General features: G+C 44.6%; 1 protein-coding gene across 50 annotated transcripts in view; it reads right to left on the bottom strand.

Annotated features, from left to right (window-relative positions):
* The window catches only part of Clasp1 (CLIP associating protein 1), a 220,405-nt gene that overhangs the window by 126,034 nt on the left and 73,624 nt on the right, over positions 1–20,747 (bottom strand). For all 50 annotated transcript variants that reach the window (NM_001359328.1, NM_001359331.1, NM_001359335.1 and 47 more), the window contains exons 6-8: positions 18,826–18,901; positions 15,452–15,549; positions 11,590–11,657 (exon numbers count right to left, since the gene is read on the bottom strand). In NM_001359328.1, the coding sequence (NP_001346257.1) occupies positions 11,590–11,657; positions 15,452–15,549; positions 18,826–18,901 (242 nt within the window). The remainder of the gene's footprint in view (positions 1–11,589; positions 11,658–15,451; positions 15,550–18,825; positions 18,902–20,747) is intronic.

The following is a 20,747-nucleotide window of genomic DNA, read 5'->3' as shown; positions in this document are numbered from 1 at the left end:
ATGCTATTATCTTCATCAGCAACATGTTTTCAAACCCTCAAATGAAAGGCTCTTTGGAACATGAATTATTTAACATTCCTACCCAGGTATTGATTTCCTAAACAGCTTAAACAGTCAGTAGCCCTGACAAGAGGCATTGCAAGGTATGGAATTTACCATTGCTTTAACCCAGTAAATTATCAACAGGAAAATACGAACAGAGATACAGAATCTTCTAATAGGATTATTTTCAGTCAAGATAAAACTTCTGTTGGGTTTCAGCTATACTAGGCTTAGTTGAAGGAGCCATCATGCCAGCAAGATGGCTTAGTGGGTAAAGTCACTTGCTGCCAAGCCTGATGAATGGACTTCAGACTTAGGACCATATGGTGAAAGAAGAGAACCCACTCCCCTAAGTCAACCTCTGGCCTCACGTGTATACCCACCCCCCCACCCCCCCCCCCCACACACACAGAATAGCACAAGAAAATGCAAACAAGATAGACATACATGCCCTTTAGGATCCTTACAATATTAGCACAGTGCCAAAGTACTTGAGAGGAGCCCAGTTCCCCAGAGTGGAAGAGAAATGAACACAGGTCGCTGTGAGCAGTTGCACTTTGAGTCATTTCTGCTTCAGCTGAAGGGTCTGTCTGGAAATGTCCTTCAGAGACAACAGATTAGGTCTGCTGGGATCGTGACCCCCTAGGACAGCAGGCCAGTCAACAGGTTGCTCCATCAGCCACACTCAGTGGTCAACACAGACCTAATCTCTGTGGAGCCTCCCCATCCTCTCAGCACTCCCTAAGCCTGGGCAAATCCTCCAGGGGAAGCGAGGCCAGGCAGCAGGACAGTGTGCGAGCAAGTGCCGGGTGGCCTCACTCCTCAGCTTTCGTCACTTTACAGAATCCCCCTTCCCACACAGGGACTGGAAGGCAGTGACAGCATACTGCTACTGTGGTTTCCTTCTAGCAGCAGCTGGAGAAACGCAGACATTCCCAGCCTTTCTGAAGACAGCTTAAGCACATCAACAAATGCTTTAGATAAGAAAAACAGATTTATCCCCAGAACATAAAGGAGCACAGAAAAGCTAAAAGTACACAAAAGACCCACTGAGGACTGACTTCTGGTCACCTCTGCTTCTGTGTGTCCTTCCTCCTTGTCTTTTAAGGTCATCAACTTTACTCATCTGCAGGCCTTATCATCTCCCCTGCCTCCCTGTAAATAACATTCACGGCAACCATTTCTTTACTTTCTACCCATGGGTGTAAGCTAACAACACGATTATAAAATGTCCTGTTTATGTGACGTACCAATACATCAGTAATAATTACACTTTCCAAAACACAGGGCTTACCTTTGCCAGTGGTCATGTTGTCAGGGATCCGGCACCAGATAAAAATGCCCTTCTCACAGCAGCTTAGGCATCAGCAGACTCTCCTCCCACACCTTCTGCAGGAGAAGCCCTGTGACAACTGCCACCTCATTCCAAAATAAGAGCCTAGACTCTCGCCCTGAGTTTTTCACAACGGCCAGGGAGGGGACTGCCTCTGTCTGTCTTCACTCACAGATTATAATAAGAGTCTTTACAGCTTATTCATTTTGCAAACCAAAATTCTCAGTTCAAATTTCTCAGTTCCCTTAAGAAACTCCCTTTCCCTAACTACGATACACCTTCAAACAAGAAGCAACCTCAGTCTCACATGGACATGACGCCGGCAGTCCCTGCTGCTTACTCTACTGCACTGCAGAGAGGCAATCTTTTCTAGGCTATATGGAGAGGGCTTCTCAGCACAGCTCAACACATTTGCCAGCCTGGTAGCACAAGGCCCGCCTATTTGTGAGTTTGGAAACACTTTCCTAAGACTCTGAACTCTCCAAGCCTGTGAGATGCACAGCCTAGTAAACAAGCAAGGACAGAATGGGACCATTATCCACCTGAGCCACTTATCCAGCAACACTGCCTTTAAAGCTGTGTGAGTGGATAATGGAGGGTTGGCCACTTAATAAAGGCTCGCCTTTAAATGAATGCTTTGTCCTGGCCGCGCCTGGCAACATTCCAGACCTTACCTAACTTGCTCATTGAGCTCATCGGTGGTTTGTTTCCAGGCTTACAGGGAGCTCTAACTTCCAAGAAGTTAAATTAGGTAACATTTTGCAAGTTATTTTCAACAGTAAAAAATGTAAGGAAGGCTGTATTTTGCAGCAAAATGATAGGCGATGTATATTCGTGTGTGTAACAGATGATAAGAGTTATATAATTATCAGTTAACTGAGTGTGTGACTTTCTCTCTAATATTCTGTTCTTTCCTTTAGCTACAGACTATAGCATTTCCAAAGATTTAATCAATATGATGCAGTCTAGATTTCCTCATTAACATATTCGCTTTTCTTAGGAAACAACAACACATAAATTTTCTAACCAAATTATGTCCAGGGCCTCGTGTCAATCAAACACAACTCAAGACTGTTTAATGGCTATGGATAAAGGACACTGACTAGTCCCTAATTAATGCTCTTTCACTCTGAGAGTCTAATTTGCCTGGAAGCACAGCACATCTGCTTGATTTAAAAAAAAAGTACACAGAAAATAATTTGCTTTTTGAAAACCATGGAAGGAAACACTGTAATTTGTGTTTCAAGGGGTTTGCTAATTATATGGAAGGGGAAAAGAAAAAAAATACATCTATACAACAACAACATATTTTTAATGCTCATATTTTTTTGCCAGACAAAACTGAGTCTTTGGGTAGCTTAGCAACAAGGAAGCATTGCGTGGAGATGAAGCACCCACTTCAGACAGAAAGCACATTCTACATGGCTACTTGGCTATGTCTTTATTGCTAATTTCAGTCACAATCGTATTATACTCACAAAGGAATGAATATAATTTTAAGTATGTCAAGACATATAACCCAAGACGAGCCTTATCTATTCCTTAAAGCTATTACCCTTAACACTAGTAGGTCTATAAAAATGTGCTTATGAAAATTATTTTCAGTACCTGTACCTTAAGAAAACAAAGAACAAAAGCCATGAGAGTAGGGGGGCAGGACAGGAAGCTGAGCCAACAGGGCCAGCAGAGAAGGGTAAGTAAGAGAGGTAATGGGGAATGATCACATGTACCAGATACATGTATGAAATCGTCCGGAAGTTAAACAGTTAATCTTTACAAAACAAGTTTATCCAAGTTAGTGCTAATCTAGCGCTTCAATTTCTGGCTGAAACTAGTGTCATTGTTCACAAGTAACAAAAGTAAACATGAATGTCATCAAAAATTACAAATTTTATATACTAACACATAAAGGAGAGAGGACAACCTGCACAATGGGAGGGTGTCCTGCAAATTATTTATATGCTAGGAGTCTTATTGTCCATGAGTCTAAAAATAATTCATATGGTTCAGTCATGAAGACTTAAGATAGCACAATTTAAAAATGAGCAAAGGCCTCGGCGGTGGTGGTGCACATCTTTGATCCAAGCACTTGGGTGGCAAAGGCAGGTGGATCTCTGTGAGTTTGGGGACAGTCTGGTCTGCAGAATAAATTCTGCAGGGCTACAGTGAAACCCTGTCTTGAAAAGTGATAGGTAGGTAGGTAGGTAGGTAGGTGTTAAAAGGATCAGTGGGACGGTTCAGGGGGTGAAGGCGCCTGCTGCCAAGACTGACAACTTAAGATCAAGCCCTGGAACTCACATGGTGGGAGGGAGAACTGACTCCAGAAAGTTACCATCTGACCTCTTATCTGAATGCCACGGCCGGTATATATTCAAATAAATGTGCTTTAAAAGTTAAATGTGGCAGACTGCTTGGAGTATTAGGTGCACCAATGTGTCTAGTGATGCCAGCACCAGTCTGACTGCCACATTACCACTGCCAGAGAGCTGACACTACCATGTAGAAAACACGTTTAGAGTGATGAGCCAGGGTCACCTTACATCAGGGGCTGTCAGAGAGGAGACTGCGCAATAACAGTCCCACAGAAGCAAGCACCCAACAAGCTACTGATTCCAGCACAGTGACTCACTTGTTTGAGATAAGGCAAACGCTGGCTGTGCGGTGACTGCAATGACAGCTGGCAGCAGATCCCAGGTAGAGGGCAAACATAAAGCAGCTAATTGGAAATACAAATAGCTACTGTGTCATTCCTGTGGACAGGCTGTGCAAAAGAATTGCTAGTTGTCTTAGTTTGGGTTTCCAGTGCTGTGAGCAGACACCATGACCTAGGCAACTCTTAAAAAGGACAACAATGAATTGGGGCTGGCTTATAGGTTCAGGGGTTCAGTGCATTATCATCATGGCAGGAAGCATGGCAACATCCAGGCAGATGTGGCACTGGAGGAGGTGAGAGTTCTACATCTTGTTCCGATGGCAAACAGGAGAATACTGTTTTCCAGGCAGCTAGGAGGAGGGTCTCAAAGCCCACTCGTAAGTGACACACTTCCTCCAACAAGGCCACAGCTAATAGTGCCATTCCCTGGCCCCAGCATATTCAAAACCGCACTAGTATTTCTGATATATATACCAAGAATGCGGAAATGAGGCCGCTTGGTTGTTGTACAACAGTAATTGGTATAAAGAACAAGGTCTTAGGGTGTACAAGTATGACCCTGTAGGTTACCACTGGGCATCTAAAGCCAATGCAGCAAAGGCGGTTAAACAGAGTCCACCAGCTTCTTTGCAAAACACAAATGAAGCGATCCGGCACTGCATTACACACCTGTCTACTATCCTGTCAAATGACTTCAAAGCATTAGAAACAGAAGCTGGAGTAATAACATAAAATCCTCCATTCTGCATTCTTCCAGAAGTAGAGCCTGATATCTGGTGGCTTTAGCGGAGAAAGACAAACACTGTCATTAGTGTACTGAGTCCACGGTGCTCCCTATAACACTACAGAGGCCCCTGGGTGAAAAGGGAACCTCTCCTTCTCCTCCTAAAACTAGAGACATTAAAGCCCCATATAAATAAAACAGTGCTTTGGGGGAAAAATGTCAATGCATATTCCAATAATTTGAAATAGTTTTTTTATCATAAGTATGAATTTATTTTCACATAGTATTCATTTTATGGTAGAAGTAAGTCAGCCAGCCAGCCAGCCTACAGGTGGTCAGCCAATCATGCTGGGCACCAGCTCCATCTAGGCACAGTGCTAAGGGCCCTAAACATCATTTCACTATTCTGCAAATCTTCCTGGGGTGTTTCGTTCCTCAGATAAGAACAGCAAGCAGGCACTGCCAAGAATTGGCTTGCACCAGGTTGCAAAACTAAAGAATGACAGAAGACATACAGGAAGAGTACCCACTTCAGTTACCGGCTAGCTGCTACTGACACTGGCTATACTTGTGATTGGGGACCATGCACACTCACACCCTGGTCACCTCGGAGCAGCACTCATCACATCCTAACACTGTCCACACGCTGGTACAATTCAGATCAGGAACCTGAATGACACAGGCCACTGGAAAGACACTATTTTACAGTCAGCTGAGGTAAGGCCTCTGTTTATGAGCCAGGCCACTGGGCATGATGGTGCACGCCTTTGATCCCAGCACTTGGGAAACAGAGGCAAGAGGGATCTCTGTGAGTTCAAAGCCAACCTGGTCTATATATCAAGTTCCAAGACAGTGCTACACAATGACAATGGGTGGAGGGGGGATGATTTAGAAATTGAGCATGGATAGATTGTACCTATTGGCTAAACACTAAAACCACTGTTCTGTGCAAGAAGTCAAACAGAAAAGCCAAATGTCCATGAGAGCAAAACCATACACAGACAGAAAGTAGGTTTCCAGGGCTTATGAGTATGTGTGCTAATTGACATGGGTTTTGTTTGTTTTGTTTTTTTTTTGGAAGTAATAAAATATCACAAAACTAAACAGCAGGATGAGTGTATACTTTTTGATATTTAAAAAAAACCAAAATGCATACTTTTAAAAGTATAAATGTGCACCCAGACACAAGTACGGCCTTATAAGCATGTAACCACACACTCAGACATGAAAGTGAAGTTTCAGATAGTGAGTTGAATGTAGTTTTAACATATGATGACATCTAAGAAAATTAAATGCAAAAGCTGTTTGTAATTAAAAAGAAACAAGTAAGAACTACTTCAATTTAATAAGGGTATTTTTAAAGGGTTGATTTTGGTTTTGGTTTTGCTTTTTGGTATGTATGTGTGTAGGCAAGACAGAGAGAGAGAAACAGAGACACAAAGGGGGAGGGAGGGAGAGAGAAGCAGGCTGACAAAGAGAGATAAGGAACATAAAGTGATAAAGTGGTGGAGATAGAGAGATAAGTGGTGGGTTCCCTGCGGTCTCTGTACACTACACTCATGCAGTGCCTTCAAGAGCCAGAAGAGGTCATTAGACTCCCTGGAATTGCAGTCACCAATAGTGTGAGCTGCCACGTGGGTTCAAAGAATGGACTCTGGTTCTTCAGGCAAAGCGGCCAGTGCTCTTCCCCTTAGCCATCGCTCCAGCCTCCAATAAAGCTTTTCTGGTTTTGTTCTGTTAACTCATAATCAACTACTAACACTGTGTCAGTGGTGAAAGAGCCAAGACGGGAGCCAACGCTGTCAACCTTGTTTACACTACTCCACATAGTAAGCCAAGGAGAGGAAGACAAAAGGAAGACAGATGTGAAAGAAGCAAGTGTTCCCATGTGCAGATGGCTTGACTGCCTATGGTGACAATCCCACAGAAGCTACGAAAGCCCTAAAACTAATACGTACATTTACTTCAGTCACTGATGAAAGAGGGGCTTACAGACTTACAATGAGTAGAACACCAAAAACGTGCAGCCCAGGGCAGCTCAGAGAGTTTTCACCCTGAGAGTTACGGAGGCAGAGGTTAGAGGTGGGAGCGTGCTTTACTGCACAGCCCTTGCATGTCTGTACACCAGCTCAGAGTTCAACAACTCTAGCAAGAAGATGACCATGCAGCTTGGTTTTGGAGGGTTGGTAGTCTGATTGTAGACTATTGGTGAGTGCCTGAGCTCTCAAAACTACTGTAAAGGAGTTACTTAGGTTAGGACTCCAAAATGTTTAAAGATTGCCTCCATGGTACTGTTCCCTTTTAAACAGTTTAGTTTTAATAACTTTAAATACATATAAATATATTTATGCTCTGCCCAAGTTGTGCGTGCGTGCGTGTGTGTGTGTGTGTGTGTGTGTGTGTGTGTGTGTGTGTGTGTGTGTCTAGGTTTGGATACAAAGTTTCTTCCCCAAAGCTTGTGTGTTGAACATTTGGTAAGTGAGATGGGGCTTTGAAGAAATGACTATTATTGAAGGCTTTAACTCCATAAATGAATGAATCCGCTGGTAGATCCACAATGTGATGGCATTGTTGGAGGTGGTAGCAATGTCAAACACAGCAAATGTAGTGGAGGCTTCAGGAGAGTTTCAGCTAAGCGGTCCTCATCATTTACCGCTTCTACCATAGATTCCCGAAACAACTGTTCTCATGCTCAAACCTACTCCTAAGCCCACATATATTGCAGACACAGACACGCTGTGCTAATCAGCTTTTTATTGTTCTAAAAAAAAGTGGTTTGTTTGTTTTTAAGACAGGATCTCACTGTACCATAAACTAGACTGGAAACCACGTTGTAGCCCAGGCTGACCTCATATTCACAGCAGTCCTCCTGCCTCAGTCCCTCAAGTGAGAGAATAACAAGAAGTGCTACCTGCAAGAGTTTAAAGGAGGAGTCTTGGTTTAACCCTGGATTCAGAGAGTAATGCACAGCTGGGTGGCTAACCTGACCTGACCTGTGAGCCAAAGAATGCATCATGGCAGGGAGGTCACAGTGAGGTAAGATGGCAGCAAAGAGGCAGAGAGGGGGTCAGGACGAGGCGAGGGACAAGGTGCAGCTTTTCTAGGCACATGCCCCAGTGACCTATTTCCTTCAGTCAGACCCAGTCTACTACTTACTACCACCGCCCAACAATAGCACCAAATTATGAATCTTCGAATGGATCAATTCATTCAAGAAGTTGGAGTTATGAAGATCAAACCATTTCCTCAAAGCCCCACCTCTGAACACCTGCCGACACACTGCCTTACAGGGCACATGCATCACTTCATATCCACACAAGACAAACATACACAATTGGGGGAGGAAATATTTTAGTAAGTTTGGAGACAGTATTTACATACGGGCATGGAGAATTAAATGTTGCCGCCAGGCATCTGGAGCCGCCCAGCTTTGGCACTTCTGATTTTTAAATTATACTTCACATATTCTGTAAAACCCATGGAGGATATTTATATATAGTCTCTTCTAGGTAAGACTCCAATCATGGACTCTGTCTTACAGTAACTATTCTCTTCTGCCACAATTACTGTTTCTTTTGTTGTTGTTTTTAAGATTCATATTTATTTATTTATATGTATGTTTGTATGCCTGAATATCTGTAGATAGGTACATACAGTTATCTGAGGAGACCAGAAGAGCGCATCAGATCTCCTGGAACGGAGACAGGGGCAGTGTGAGCATCAGATGGAGGTGCTCGAACTGACCGCAGGTCCTCTGCCAGCACCTGCACTTACCTCCTGAGCTCCCTCCCTCTCTCCAGCCCCAATGACTATTGCTTCTTACCCTGAACTTTCTTGGTGCTGATCATTTTCCCACTGAAGAAGCAACACAAACTAACCTGAATATACACATGGAAGGAGAAGCTTGTCTTTAGCACTAACTGGATGCCTCTGCCCCAGACACCCCTGTACCCACTGGAGACTACTAGGGCAGGACTCAGATGCCATGGCTTTGGTCCCAGTCCTACTGATGGCAGAATCTTGGAGATGATATAAAAGTATACATACAAGTATAGGGTTTGAGCAACACACATTATACAATTACAGGAAAATGGGCTCTAAGAAAATGTAGGGGTAAGGAGTTCTATTGTCAATAGCTGAATTATGTTGTTACTCATTTTCCTTCACTAATATGGTTTATTTTTATAATTATATGAAAAGGAAATGAGTGAGATGGGGACGCATGCTTATAATCCCAGCATTCAGAAGAGAGGCAGGGGTCAGCAGTTCAAAGTCACTCTGGGCTATGTAGTAAGTACAAGGCCATCCTAAGCTACATCATTAGAACCAAGACAAAACAACACACCTTCAAGGAGAAAATCATTTAGGTCTCCAAGTAGTCTATAAAAACTACATTGTCCAAATACAAGGTCTTTAGGATTATCAATGGAAGGATGGTAAGTACACAGCAGGAGGTGAGTCAAAACCTGGAATCAATTGTCTGCTCTGCCCTGATACATAGAAATCTTCTTTTATAACCTCAAGCTTTTCAAAATGTGAAGGTGGGCTCTATGACCCTTTGTTTGTTTGTTTGTTTGTTTTAGAGACAGGATCTTTCTACATTGCTCCAGCTATCCTGGAATTCACTATGTAGACCAGGCTCGCCTTGAACTCACAGATATGAGACAGAGGCCTGCCTCTGCCTTCTAAGTGCTGGGATTAAAGGAACGTGCCACTGCACTGAGCCCAGCCCTAGCAATTCCAGAGGAGCTATTGGGCTGGGGAGATGGATAGGTCAGCTGAGTATCTGTGACTCAGTTGTGCAGACCTGAGTTCAAATCTCCAGAAACCACAAAAAAGCCAGACAGTATAACCTCCTGGAAGCTGGGCTCAGTAGCCCAGTATGTGTAGTGGGAAGCAAAGAGACCCTATCTCAAACAATGTAGAAAGTGAAGAGCAATACCAGAGGTGGTGCTGATCTTGACATAAGCACTGTAGCATGTGTGTGCCTGAATTCACACATATACACATTACACACACAAAATACTTTGTTGACAATTTATTCTTGAATGGCTTTTCATTCTCACAATAATTGGCTTCTGTATTTTCCTCCTTTGGGGAATCACAAAAGTTACCCATTTGTCTTCAAATATCATCACAAAGTATAATGAAGGCAAGTAATGTATAGTGAAGAGATATAATGGCAGGCCACAATTCACATATCACCGTCCTTTCCATATTTATAGAACAATATGTATCACATACCTAGCACAGGCCAGGGATTCTCATGAAGAAATGAGCTATGCTCAGTGGAAATACAGTAAAAAGAAGTACAGGGAATTCAACGAAGACCCTACCACAAAAGTAAGCAAGCATCTTAGAGTAAAACTGCTAAGAAAATCAAACAGTGGGCCAAAGGTCTCTGGAACCCCCTGACCACAGTGTTCCAGGTGGCCTCTGGTATGACAATCAGGACGGCTGAGGGGTAATGTGGATTACATTGTTAAATTGTCACGTGCTATTTGAGCTTGTTCCCAGAAGCTGGCTCTGGAAAGAAGGCTGTGTCTCCCACTTCAGGCCCAAGCATGTTTATGCCCAGTGTTGTCCAAGCCCCCTTTGCTAGGGTTAGGCTGGCCCTGCTGACACTGTGATAGCGCAGGAAGAGAACAGCAAAACAGCCCAAAAGTAAAGCACTGCACCCCTGAAAACAGAAGGCAGGCTGTTTCGTTTCGTTTTGTTTTTCGAGACAGGGTTTCTCTGTGTAGCCCTAGCTGTCCTGGAACTCACTTTGTAGACCAGGCTGGCCTCGAACTCAGAAATCCGCCTGCCTCTGCCTCCCAAGTGCTAGGACTAAAGGCGTGCGCCACCACACCCAGCGGCAGGCTGTTTCTAACAGAGGTTACTACTGTTTATCCCACGTCAGAAGATTGCCTGCAGTGGGAAAGAGAAACCAGAAGGTTCAGCCGTGGGAATGCTGAGCCTCAGAGAGAAAGTTCTCGTGGGAACTCTAGCTGACTGCCTTAACTTCCTAGTCAGCCTCTAAATAATGTCAGCACCCGGTCTGATGAGGTCATCGCTATCTGTCGCTATCTTTCACTTGGAAGCCTCACCCAAGGCGACATAGCACTCTGCCTGAGATTCCCTTTGTGAACTCCAGATGGCTGCCACGCTAACAGGCTCTGGCTGGCTGGTCTGAGGATGTGTTTGATGATGTTAACCATTACCTACTATTTATCCTTTTACTTGGCTTGTTGTACATTTAATAAACTTACTCATTTACAACAGAAAATAGAACTGTTATAGATCACTCTCCAGACCATATGCATCCCAAGAAGAAAGCGATAATGATACCAGGTGATCAGGGTTTCAGGACGTGCAAGTCTAAGCACAGAGATGCTAAGAAAGGTCTAATTTAGCAGGTTGGCCACTGTGGTAGGAGCAGAGAGAACTTTCTAAATGACTCCAGAATAGGGGTCAAGGTCACATTACCAGTCTGGCTATGGGTATGAGATGGGTCACTAGCATCACCTCAGTTGCATTCTAACAGGATTACTCTGGCTGCTAAATGAACACAGGTTATAGATGTGGGGGAGGAAGGAGAGCCAAGCATAGGTCCCCATGATGCCAAGACGGCCCAGCATCACTGAGTCTGCACCAGCAAGTTAGAGGAATGAGAACAGACTAACTAATGGATTTAATACAGGCTCTAAAGGAGTAGATGGAAGAAACCTAACTTTTAAGACCTCAAAATGTCTACTGAAACCTTATTGAAACATCTAGTACCTGTTTAGAAATATCAAAAGCATTACTGCCATGAAATTGAAAAGCACAGAAATGAAGACTGGTTTTCCCACTCACCATTTGCAGACTGTATCATATTTCCAGACTTTTGGACTTCATCAAATTTTGTAAAAATGACATTCAACCTGTTTGAAAACAAAACAAAACAAAACAATATATGGAATATCAAATCATCACACTTATGATTACCGAACACTGTTGACTGCCCCTGACACCTTAGTTTTATTTCTGTTGGTGTGATAAAACAAAAGCAATCCAGGGGAGAAAGAGCCTAGAGCTCACAATTCTAGATTACGGTCTATCATGGTGGAGAACTCGTGTTGGCAGGAGTCAACCTGAAGCAGTCAGTCACACCCACAATCAAGAAGAGAGAGAGAATGGACGCACACACACTCATATAAGGACCCAAACCCAAGGAAATGGTGCCGCTCATAGTGGGCAGGTTTTCCCGCTTTAGTCAACATCATCAAAACAATCCCTGCAGACATGCCCACATGCCAAGCCAGTGCTGACAGACGCTCCTTGAGGTGCTCGGGTTATTGTAAACTGTGTTAAGTTGATAATTAAAACTGACCATTAGCCCTGTACCCCAAAATGACCAATGATTTAAAAAAAAAAAAACCCTAACTCCCTCAGTAAGTGATATCATCCAACAAGAACTGAACACCATCCTGGGCTTAAGGACTCAGTCTGAAGACCACACTGGGGGCTGAAGTGCTTGCTGCACAAGCAGGAGGACCTGAGCACCACTCTCCGGGACCCATGTTAAAAACGGTTTGTGGCCATGCACACATCTGCAACCCCAACTCTGTAAGGGGTAGGAAACAAGGATTGCTGGGTCTGGCTGGCCTCTGGCTTAGCTTCAGGTTCAGTGAGAGAGCCTATGTCAAAGGGAATGAGGTGAGAGTGACAGAGTGGAACACCTGATGCCGTATGCATGGAAAACAATTTTTACCTTTGCTTTAACCATTCGAGTTTCTCATGCAGGTTACCGGTTACCTTGGATAAAGCTTTCACAATGCACTACTTTCAGACTACAGGCTTTCCCCGACTTACGCTTAATTCTAAATGCTATAAATAACTCTTTCTAAAAACAAATGTTGTGACTGAACATGCTTCAGCTGGAGAGATCTACACGGCTCTTTATTATAACAGATTATCTCACCTTGACATTGAAATGTAAGTAAAACTACTGATGGGTCAACACCCCATCCTAGCTGACACCAGAGTAAGTGAAAGGCGGTGAAGTACAACTCTACACGTAAAAGAGCAGAGGCTTCCCAGGCAAGACAGTCCGCTCATTCTACTGTGAGACAGAAGGATGCTCTGAGGCACAGCACCCGGCATTCAATCAGCTGCCACCCACTTCAGGACCAGGCTAGTGCTTTCTTAAAGTCTTGCCTTCCCATCCTGCCTTTGAGAGCTAGCCATCTCACACACGTATCTTTTCTTAATCAGAATGAAAATTCCTTGGAGACTGAGATGGGAGCTCCGTGTTCTCTTGGTAACAGTGAGGAAGGTCATCTCGGAGAGTCACATCAGGCTATTGGGGAGCTGGTACCCAACCATGTTTTTGACTTCTATCTGGAACACTAGAAACTTCACATATTCTGCTCTTAGGGGACTTATTTACTTGTTCATGTAACAAATACTGGGGTGTCCATTGTATGCCTAGCTCAGAGCTAACTAGATGCTGGATTCCATTTCCTCCATCTAGATGGAGGAAAGGTTGCTTTCCTCTAGAGCTTAAAATCTAAGTAACAGGCAAGCCAAAAATACAACTGGCAAAACAAAGGGGTAAACCCACTTTTCACTGTGCCTTGCCCCTCCCATCCTACAGGAGAGAGATCAGTAATCTTTTCAAAGCTCCCAGGTCTCAGATACACCTTGAATCCTTCCCAAATTTACTCCAGACCATCACTACCCACAAATCAAAACGGAGACTGAAATAAAAGTCCAACTGCCACCGCGGGCCAAACATGAATACAACTGTCACTCACATTCAAACGAGTGGTTACTAAGATCCAGATGCCTTCTCGTCAATTCTTAAGATGTTCCCATCACCTTCCTTTTTAAAGCAACAAAGATCTTAGATGGCTGGGCAAGCCCATAAATAGCCTCATTGCACGGCCTGCCAGGGTGTGCCTTGGGTACCACTTTATTGTGTCACAGCCACACCCTCTGCCATGACAGGTCCATGACAGAAGCTTACAAGTTAGGGCAGAGGGATCTCTTTCATCTGGTTGTCTCTGAAGTTTCTGGAAGAGGATGAGTATTATTTACACTCTTGGAAGAGACCCAGTCACAAACGGCACTTGTGAAAACAGTATTGTAGGCTCTCTCCAAGGGGTGAGGTCTATGCAGTGTGGTCATTTCAGCCACACCCTATGGACTCAACAACTAGGCGGAAGAACACCCAAAGAAAGGCCACTATTCCTGGCACCTTTGTCTTCACCTAGAACTCTAGACAGGGTGCCCTTTTGGTCACTGTTACACTCCACATCAACTAACTCCCCCATTCTCTGCTCAGCAGTACCTATACTGGTTATGGCTCCTATCCTGGCTATATCTGAGAGACCTGCAACATGGCTGTGGGCAGCTGAACACCCAACAAAGCACTCCATAGACACTCAAGTACTGCCTTTCATCTGCTAGCTTTGAACACAGCATTTCAAGGGAAAATTCTAAGGACAGAGATGTTCAGAAAAGTCTAATTTAGCAGGCTGGCCAGTGTGGCAGGAGCAGAGAGAACTTCCTGAATGACATCAGAATAGGGGTCTAGGCCACATTTCCTCTGGCTAGGCATATGAGATTGGTGATTAGCATCACCTCATTTGCATTCGAACGCAATTACTCAGGGCCTAGTGCACTGGCTGTTTTTGTGTGTCAGCTTGACATAAGCTAGAGTCACCAGAAAGGGAGAAGCCTCCCTAGAGTCGAGGAAATGCCTCGAGATCCACCTGAAAAGCATTTTCTCAATTAGTCATCAATGGGGGAGGGTGGTGGATAGTGCCATCCATCCCTGGGCTGGTGGTCCTGGAATCTATACGAAAGGCCCCTCCACGGCCTCTGCATCAGCTCCTGCCCCCAGGTTCCCACTCTGTGTGAGTTCCTGTCCTGACTTGCTTTGGTGATGAATAGCAATGTGGAAGTGTAAGCTGAATAAACCCCTTTCTCCCTAACGTACTGTTTGGTCATGGTATTTTGTTGACGCAATCGAAACCCTAACTAAGACACCCAGTAAGGTGCTACTTATGTTACATCAGTTCTATACATTGAACGTGACACTCAGAACAGAAAACTAACCTTTGAGGGTGTCTGCTATTTATAGGCAGGCAGAATGGCTTCAGTAACTCAATCAAACTAAACACCTGCATTAGGTGCTGGGTGCACGTAAGATATAGAACCACAAAATGCTAGAAGCAGAGCTTAATGGGTCAGTCATCCTGGCAGAAGCTTGGAGGATATCAGTGCTAAGAGCAATGTGAACTATGGTGGCCCAGCTCCAGACATTTCCAAAAATATTACCTAAAGACAATTCTTGTAATATCTGGCAGAGCCTGCTTTTTGGCCAAGCATGGACCACAATTAAACCTGAAGAGGTGGAGAGGGGATATAGAAAAAGTAGCCAAAAACATACACAAAATGAACATTCAATGTTAAATAAGTTATTTTTAATCTTAATTACTTAATTAATTTAAAAATAATTTTTTAAGGGCCAGCGAAAATGACTCAGCAGGTAAAGGCATTCGCTGAAAGTCTGAAATTTAAGTTCAATGCCAGTGCTCAAATGGAGAGAGCTAATTCCTGCAAGTTGTCCTCTGAACTCCAAAAACAACATAGATCCATATACAGAGATACAAACAAATTCATTTTTAAAAATGGTTTTAAGTAGAAAATGGAGAAAGTGAGCACTTACCGGGACTGTGGCAGTCCTTTCTTACTGAGGTCTGCCCTCACACGTTCACCTACATGTCTATAAATCTCCACCAGACTGTTTATTGCTGCGTCTCGAACCTAGACATAAAAGAAGAAAGCTTGCCGGTGCTTCGTGTCATTCCCCAGCCCTTCCCGAGAGGATCCAGTACGCTATATGCCAACCCAACTTATCACCAGTCTACCAGTGCAACCATGCATACAATCTCTGCACATGCCAGACTAAGCAAGGGCACATCTGGATGTTTTCACTCCCATAAAATGATCCCAATATTATAGAAAGAAATCCCCAGCTCTTTATGCAGGTCCCCAAGTCCTCCCCATTCTTGAACACGTGATGTCAAGAAACCAGAATTTTCAAAATAAAAACCAATAAACTTATGCTGTAAGAAGAACATCAGAAATGTGGTGGCTTGAATGAGAACAGCCCCCAGTTGTTTGAACTGCTTGGGGAGGATTGAGGGGTACAGCCTTGTTGGAGGAAGAGGTATGTATGTCAGTCACTGTGGGTGGGCTCTCAAAGCCCACACCAGCCCCAGGTAGCTCTCTCTCTGCATCATGCTTGTGGATCAACACGTGAGCTCTCAGCTATGGCTCTAATGCCATGCCTGCCTGCACACTGCCATGAGAGTCATGAACTGTAACCTTGTCTTAGTAACTAAGACAATGTCTAAGTAGGTGATGGAAAGCATCAGCTTCATGTCTGAGGAGATTAAGACAAGCAACAAAAATGAGCAATGGCCTGCTACAAGGACCCTACTTTCAAGGAGCTTATGAAGCTAAAAAGGAGCAACGTCACACACAAATGCTACTTTTAACAGAAGGCAGGAAGGATATGATCAATGTTGTCTAATACCAAAGACCACAACAGAAAGGTAGGAACAGGGATGCTGGGTAAAGAGCTGGCCCTGTAGGCACAAGGACCCAGGTGACCCCTGGAACCCATGTCAAAAAGCCAGGTGGGCACACACTTATAATCTCAGCACTGGGACAACAGAGACAGGTGGACCCTGGGGCTCAATGACCATCTAGTAGAGCCTACATACTCAATTCTAGGGCCATGAGACCATCTCAAAATACAAGGTGGACAATGCCTGCAGAATGATACTAATGTTTTCCTCTAGCTTCCACATGCATGAATGCTCCCCCACCCCCTCATTCCTACTGGGGCGCACACACACACACTGGGGCACACACACACACACACACACACACACTGGGGCACACACACACTGGGGCACACACACACACACACACACACTGGGGCACACACACACACACACACACACACACTGGGGCACACACACACACACACACACACTGGGGCACACACACACACATACACACACTGGGGCACACACACACACACACACACTGGGGCACACACACACACACACACTGGGGCACACATACACACACACACACACACACACACACACACACAATGGGGAAGAGGGATAGAATGATCTTATCAGTGCTCAGAACTACTACAACAGGGTGTGCCGCAGGTGGCCCCTAAGGTACAGGCGCCTACAGATTCCGGGTCGAAAAGTATTAATTTGAATTTCAGTCTGTTAACACAATTTCACATTTTATTTAAAAAAAAAATCACTTGCCTTATTTTTATTTATTTTGTAATTTAAATTTTTATGTGTGTTTATGTGATTTCTCTTGCATTTATGTGTGTACTTTGTGTGTGCCTGAAACCCATGGAGGCCAGAAGAGGGCAGCAGATCACCCAGACCTAGAGCTATGGCAAATTGTGAGCATCCATGTGAGTGCTAGGAACTGAACTCACGCTCTCTAGAACAGAGTAAGTGTTCCTAACTGCTGAGCCATCTCGTCAGTCCGTAATTTTTACTTCTGAGATTGGGTGTCCCTGCACAGTGCTTGCTGACCTACTATGTAGAGAAACTGGCCTTGACTCTGAGATCCATCTGTCTGCCTCCCGAGTGCTGAGGCTTCGGGAATGTGCCGCCAGGCAGGGCACCTTTCTTAAATTTATAGAATCTTTACACTAATTACTGAGAGCTGTTAAATACAACCCCACATAAAGGCATGATTTTTACATTTAAGTTGAACTGCTACTACTGAGAATCAGCCCAGAAATGCCTGCCTTTGGGTAATGAACACTGTTGATATGCAGATATATACATGTTACATAATCAGGACTCCCAAGATTTGGTATGGAAAGGACACACATACGAATATTGTGAAGACCTAGCAGTGCAGTCAAGTATTGTCATTTATTTAAAACAGCAGTTAAGGGATTCTCAAAACCCCACTACATGCTGCAGGAATGGGGTTTCTGCAAATGCAATGTCCACCTCAGGCTGGGGAGACTCCTAGTCAGCTGGATCCTCCAGTAATGCCAGCGTGAGGACACTCACCTTCAGAGCACTCACACCAAGATCAAAAAGCATCTGCTGCGGCCCTAGCAGGGAAGCAGGCTCAAGACCCAATTGTCCTCAGGGTCAGCTGTGCAAGGCCAGGACATGTGTCCCCTCTAGGCTTTCTGTGTTGGCCCGGGTCCAAGGTTTGCTATATTCTCCTAAATTGATACTCATGCTGACTCTAATATCAACTCAGTTGAAAACAACTGAGGCAGTGTGTCCAGAATGCAAGATTGTGTTGATCATGTGATATTTAACCCAAGTTATTCCAAAGTAAGGAGAACCTTGCCAAAACTCCCAGAGAGATCTCACACATTCCCTCTGCTCGCAGGGAGCAGTGCCACGTAAGAACAGACCACCTTTCCAGTTCAGGCCAGTTCTCAGTGCTGTGTCCTAGGTGTTTGCTTGCTGACCACCCCCGGACAGAAACCTTCCAAAGTGAAACCTGGGACGCAGCAGGTGAGTTCTGAGGCTCCTCTGAATAGCTTTAAGGGAACAAGGACACTGCTTTCCAATTTCTAAGTATTAACATGTCACTGCCAATGCCCCTCCAAATCTACACAGGATCTGAGTCTCTGAGGAGAAAGGACTTCTATAACAAAAAATAGAAATACAGAACAAGGCCAAAGGTGAGAAGCGAAGGCAAGAGCACAGACGTCTTCCTGGGAAACTGTTTGTTCTTTTTGGTTTGTGTTTAGTATTGAGATTTGATTTTATGAATATGAGTGTTCTGCTCATATGTCTGTCTGTGCACCACAGTGTTGCCACCATGACAGTGCTGGGGATTGAACTCTGGTCTTCTGTAAGAACAAGTACTCTTAGCCACCTTCCCAGTGGCTTTACAAACGCCAATGGTTAGCTAAACCCTTTAGCACACTCAGTGGTCCATGGAGGAAGGGCCTCCCACCTGCTGCACACACACCAGAATGCACCTTCCCAGGATGCAGGTGTTCTTCCCACTCACCTGGCTGTTGGGATCTCCCAGTAGGTTACATATATGTGGCACAATCTTGCTTAGTGTTAGAGTCTGGGCCCCAGAGCTGGAAACGAAAGGCATGCATGAGACCAAGGGAAGAAAGAGGCCGACACCCACACCTGCCCTTCCTCCACGCCCAAGGTATGATTGGCCCCTCACACAGGTTCCCTCTATTATACTCAAGATGGCTCCAAAGCTCCACAGAGCCCATCTGCAGTGCTCCGGCCCTTCAATGGTCTGGCCTTGATGACTACACCAGGGCCTGTGCTTTGACTTCGTGCCTGCCTCAGACCCTAGCAATGCTGTGTCAGGTCGCATTTCCTGCTCTGCCAAACTCAGTGAACTTAACCAAGCTCCCTCAGTCCCCTCTGAAGGAGCCTACAGATACTCGGTTAGCTCTGCTGATGACACGACAGTGCTGAGATGGCTGGCAGCAGGGCATCCAACTCCACACTGCTCTACTGGGAATGTCAGGCTTGTCACCTCTCTTTGAGGTTTACTTTCGTTTATATGCATGTCTGTCTGTATGCACAAGGGGATGTCAGGTCCCCTAAACGGAAATGTATAGGTAGTTGATAGCCACCTGATGTGGGTTCTGGGAACCAAACTCAGGTCCTCTGAAAGAGAAACAAGCACCTTTAAGGACAATGCTCCAGCCTGTTGGCCACTTTTCTCTGTCCCAATGCTGATGTCACAGACACCCTCTGTGAATACATGGCATAAAACAGCACAGGGAACTCTGGAAAGTATTTCAGCAGTTTCTTTAAAACCTAAAGATGGGGTCGGGGTTGGAGGGATGACTCAGTGGTTGAGAGCATTTGATCCAGCTCAGTGCCCAGCACCCACATGGCAGCTCCCAGCCACCTGTGCTCCACTTCCAGAGGATCTAATGCCCTCTTCAGGCCTCCAAGGAACCAAGCACACACGAGGCACACAGATGTACATGCAGGCAAAACTCCCAAATGTAATAAACAAACAAACAAAAAATAGTGGCCTTAAAAAATACCCTACTATTGTACTCCTACTCAAGAGGACTGAAAATTTATACTTCTGCATTGACTTGTATACATGTCCATAGCAATTGTACTCCTAGGAGGCCCAAACTTGAAGTCACCCATATTGTCTTCAATGGATAAATGGCTAGATAAACTGGGCTACATCTATAGTAAATATTCTATACTGTATAGTCAATCTATATACTAAACTGAAGATTCTAAACGGAAGGATTCTACTCAGCATTGAAACATGAGTTTCATACAGTGGCATACAGTGCTGCCTCTAGGGAATTTAACTATGTGGAAATCTAAATGGCAACCCTGAAAAGATCACAGGGTTGATTCCACTTGAGAAGCCACAAAAGCATGGAGACAGAGACCAAACTGGTGGTTGCCACAGACTATAAAGTGTACATACAAAAGGGTAGTGGGCAGGAATCTTTCTGTCTCTGCCTCTCTCTGTCTCTCTATCTCTGTCTCTCTCTCTCTCTCTCTCTCTCACACACACACACACACACACACACACACACACACACACACACACACAGACTCTGTGTACAGCTGTGGCAATGTGGGCAAGCTCTGTAGACAACAATAGCAATTTCTACAGGGTACAGAGTCTTACCACTGCCCAGGTGGAGGGAGAGGAACTATGTCCCAGTTCATGTCTTACAACTACCTGTAGATTTAATTACTTCAGGATAAAAGGGGGGGGGGGTGTTTTGTTTTATTTTGTTTTTAGCTTTAGCCAAGGGGCTAGAAATGTGATTCAAATTTTAGAGTGCTTCCCCAGACACATGGTGGCCTATGCCAGTAATCTCAGCTGTTAAGGGGTGGAGGCAGGAGGATCAGGAGTTCAGGAAGTACTCGGTTATAAAAGGAGTCTAAGATAGAAGTGCTACATGAGACCCTACC

This window comes from Mus musculus, chromosome 1, assembly GCF_000001635.26.
Source record: "Mus musculus strain C57BL/6J chromosome 1, GRCm38.p6 C57BL/6J".
In the NCBI taxonomy this organism is placed as follows: Eukaryota; Metazoa; Chordata; class Mammalia; order Rodentia; family Muridae; genus Mus; species Mus musculus.
This window is presented reverse-complemented; position numbering and strand designations above follow the sequence as displayed.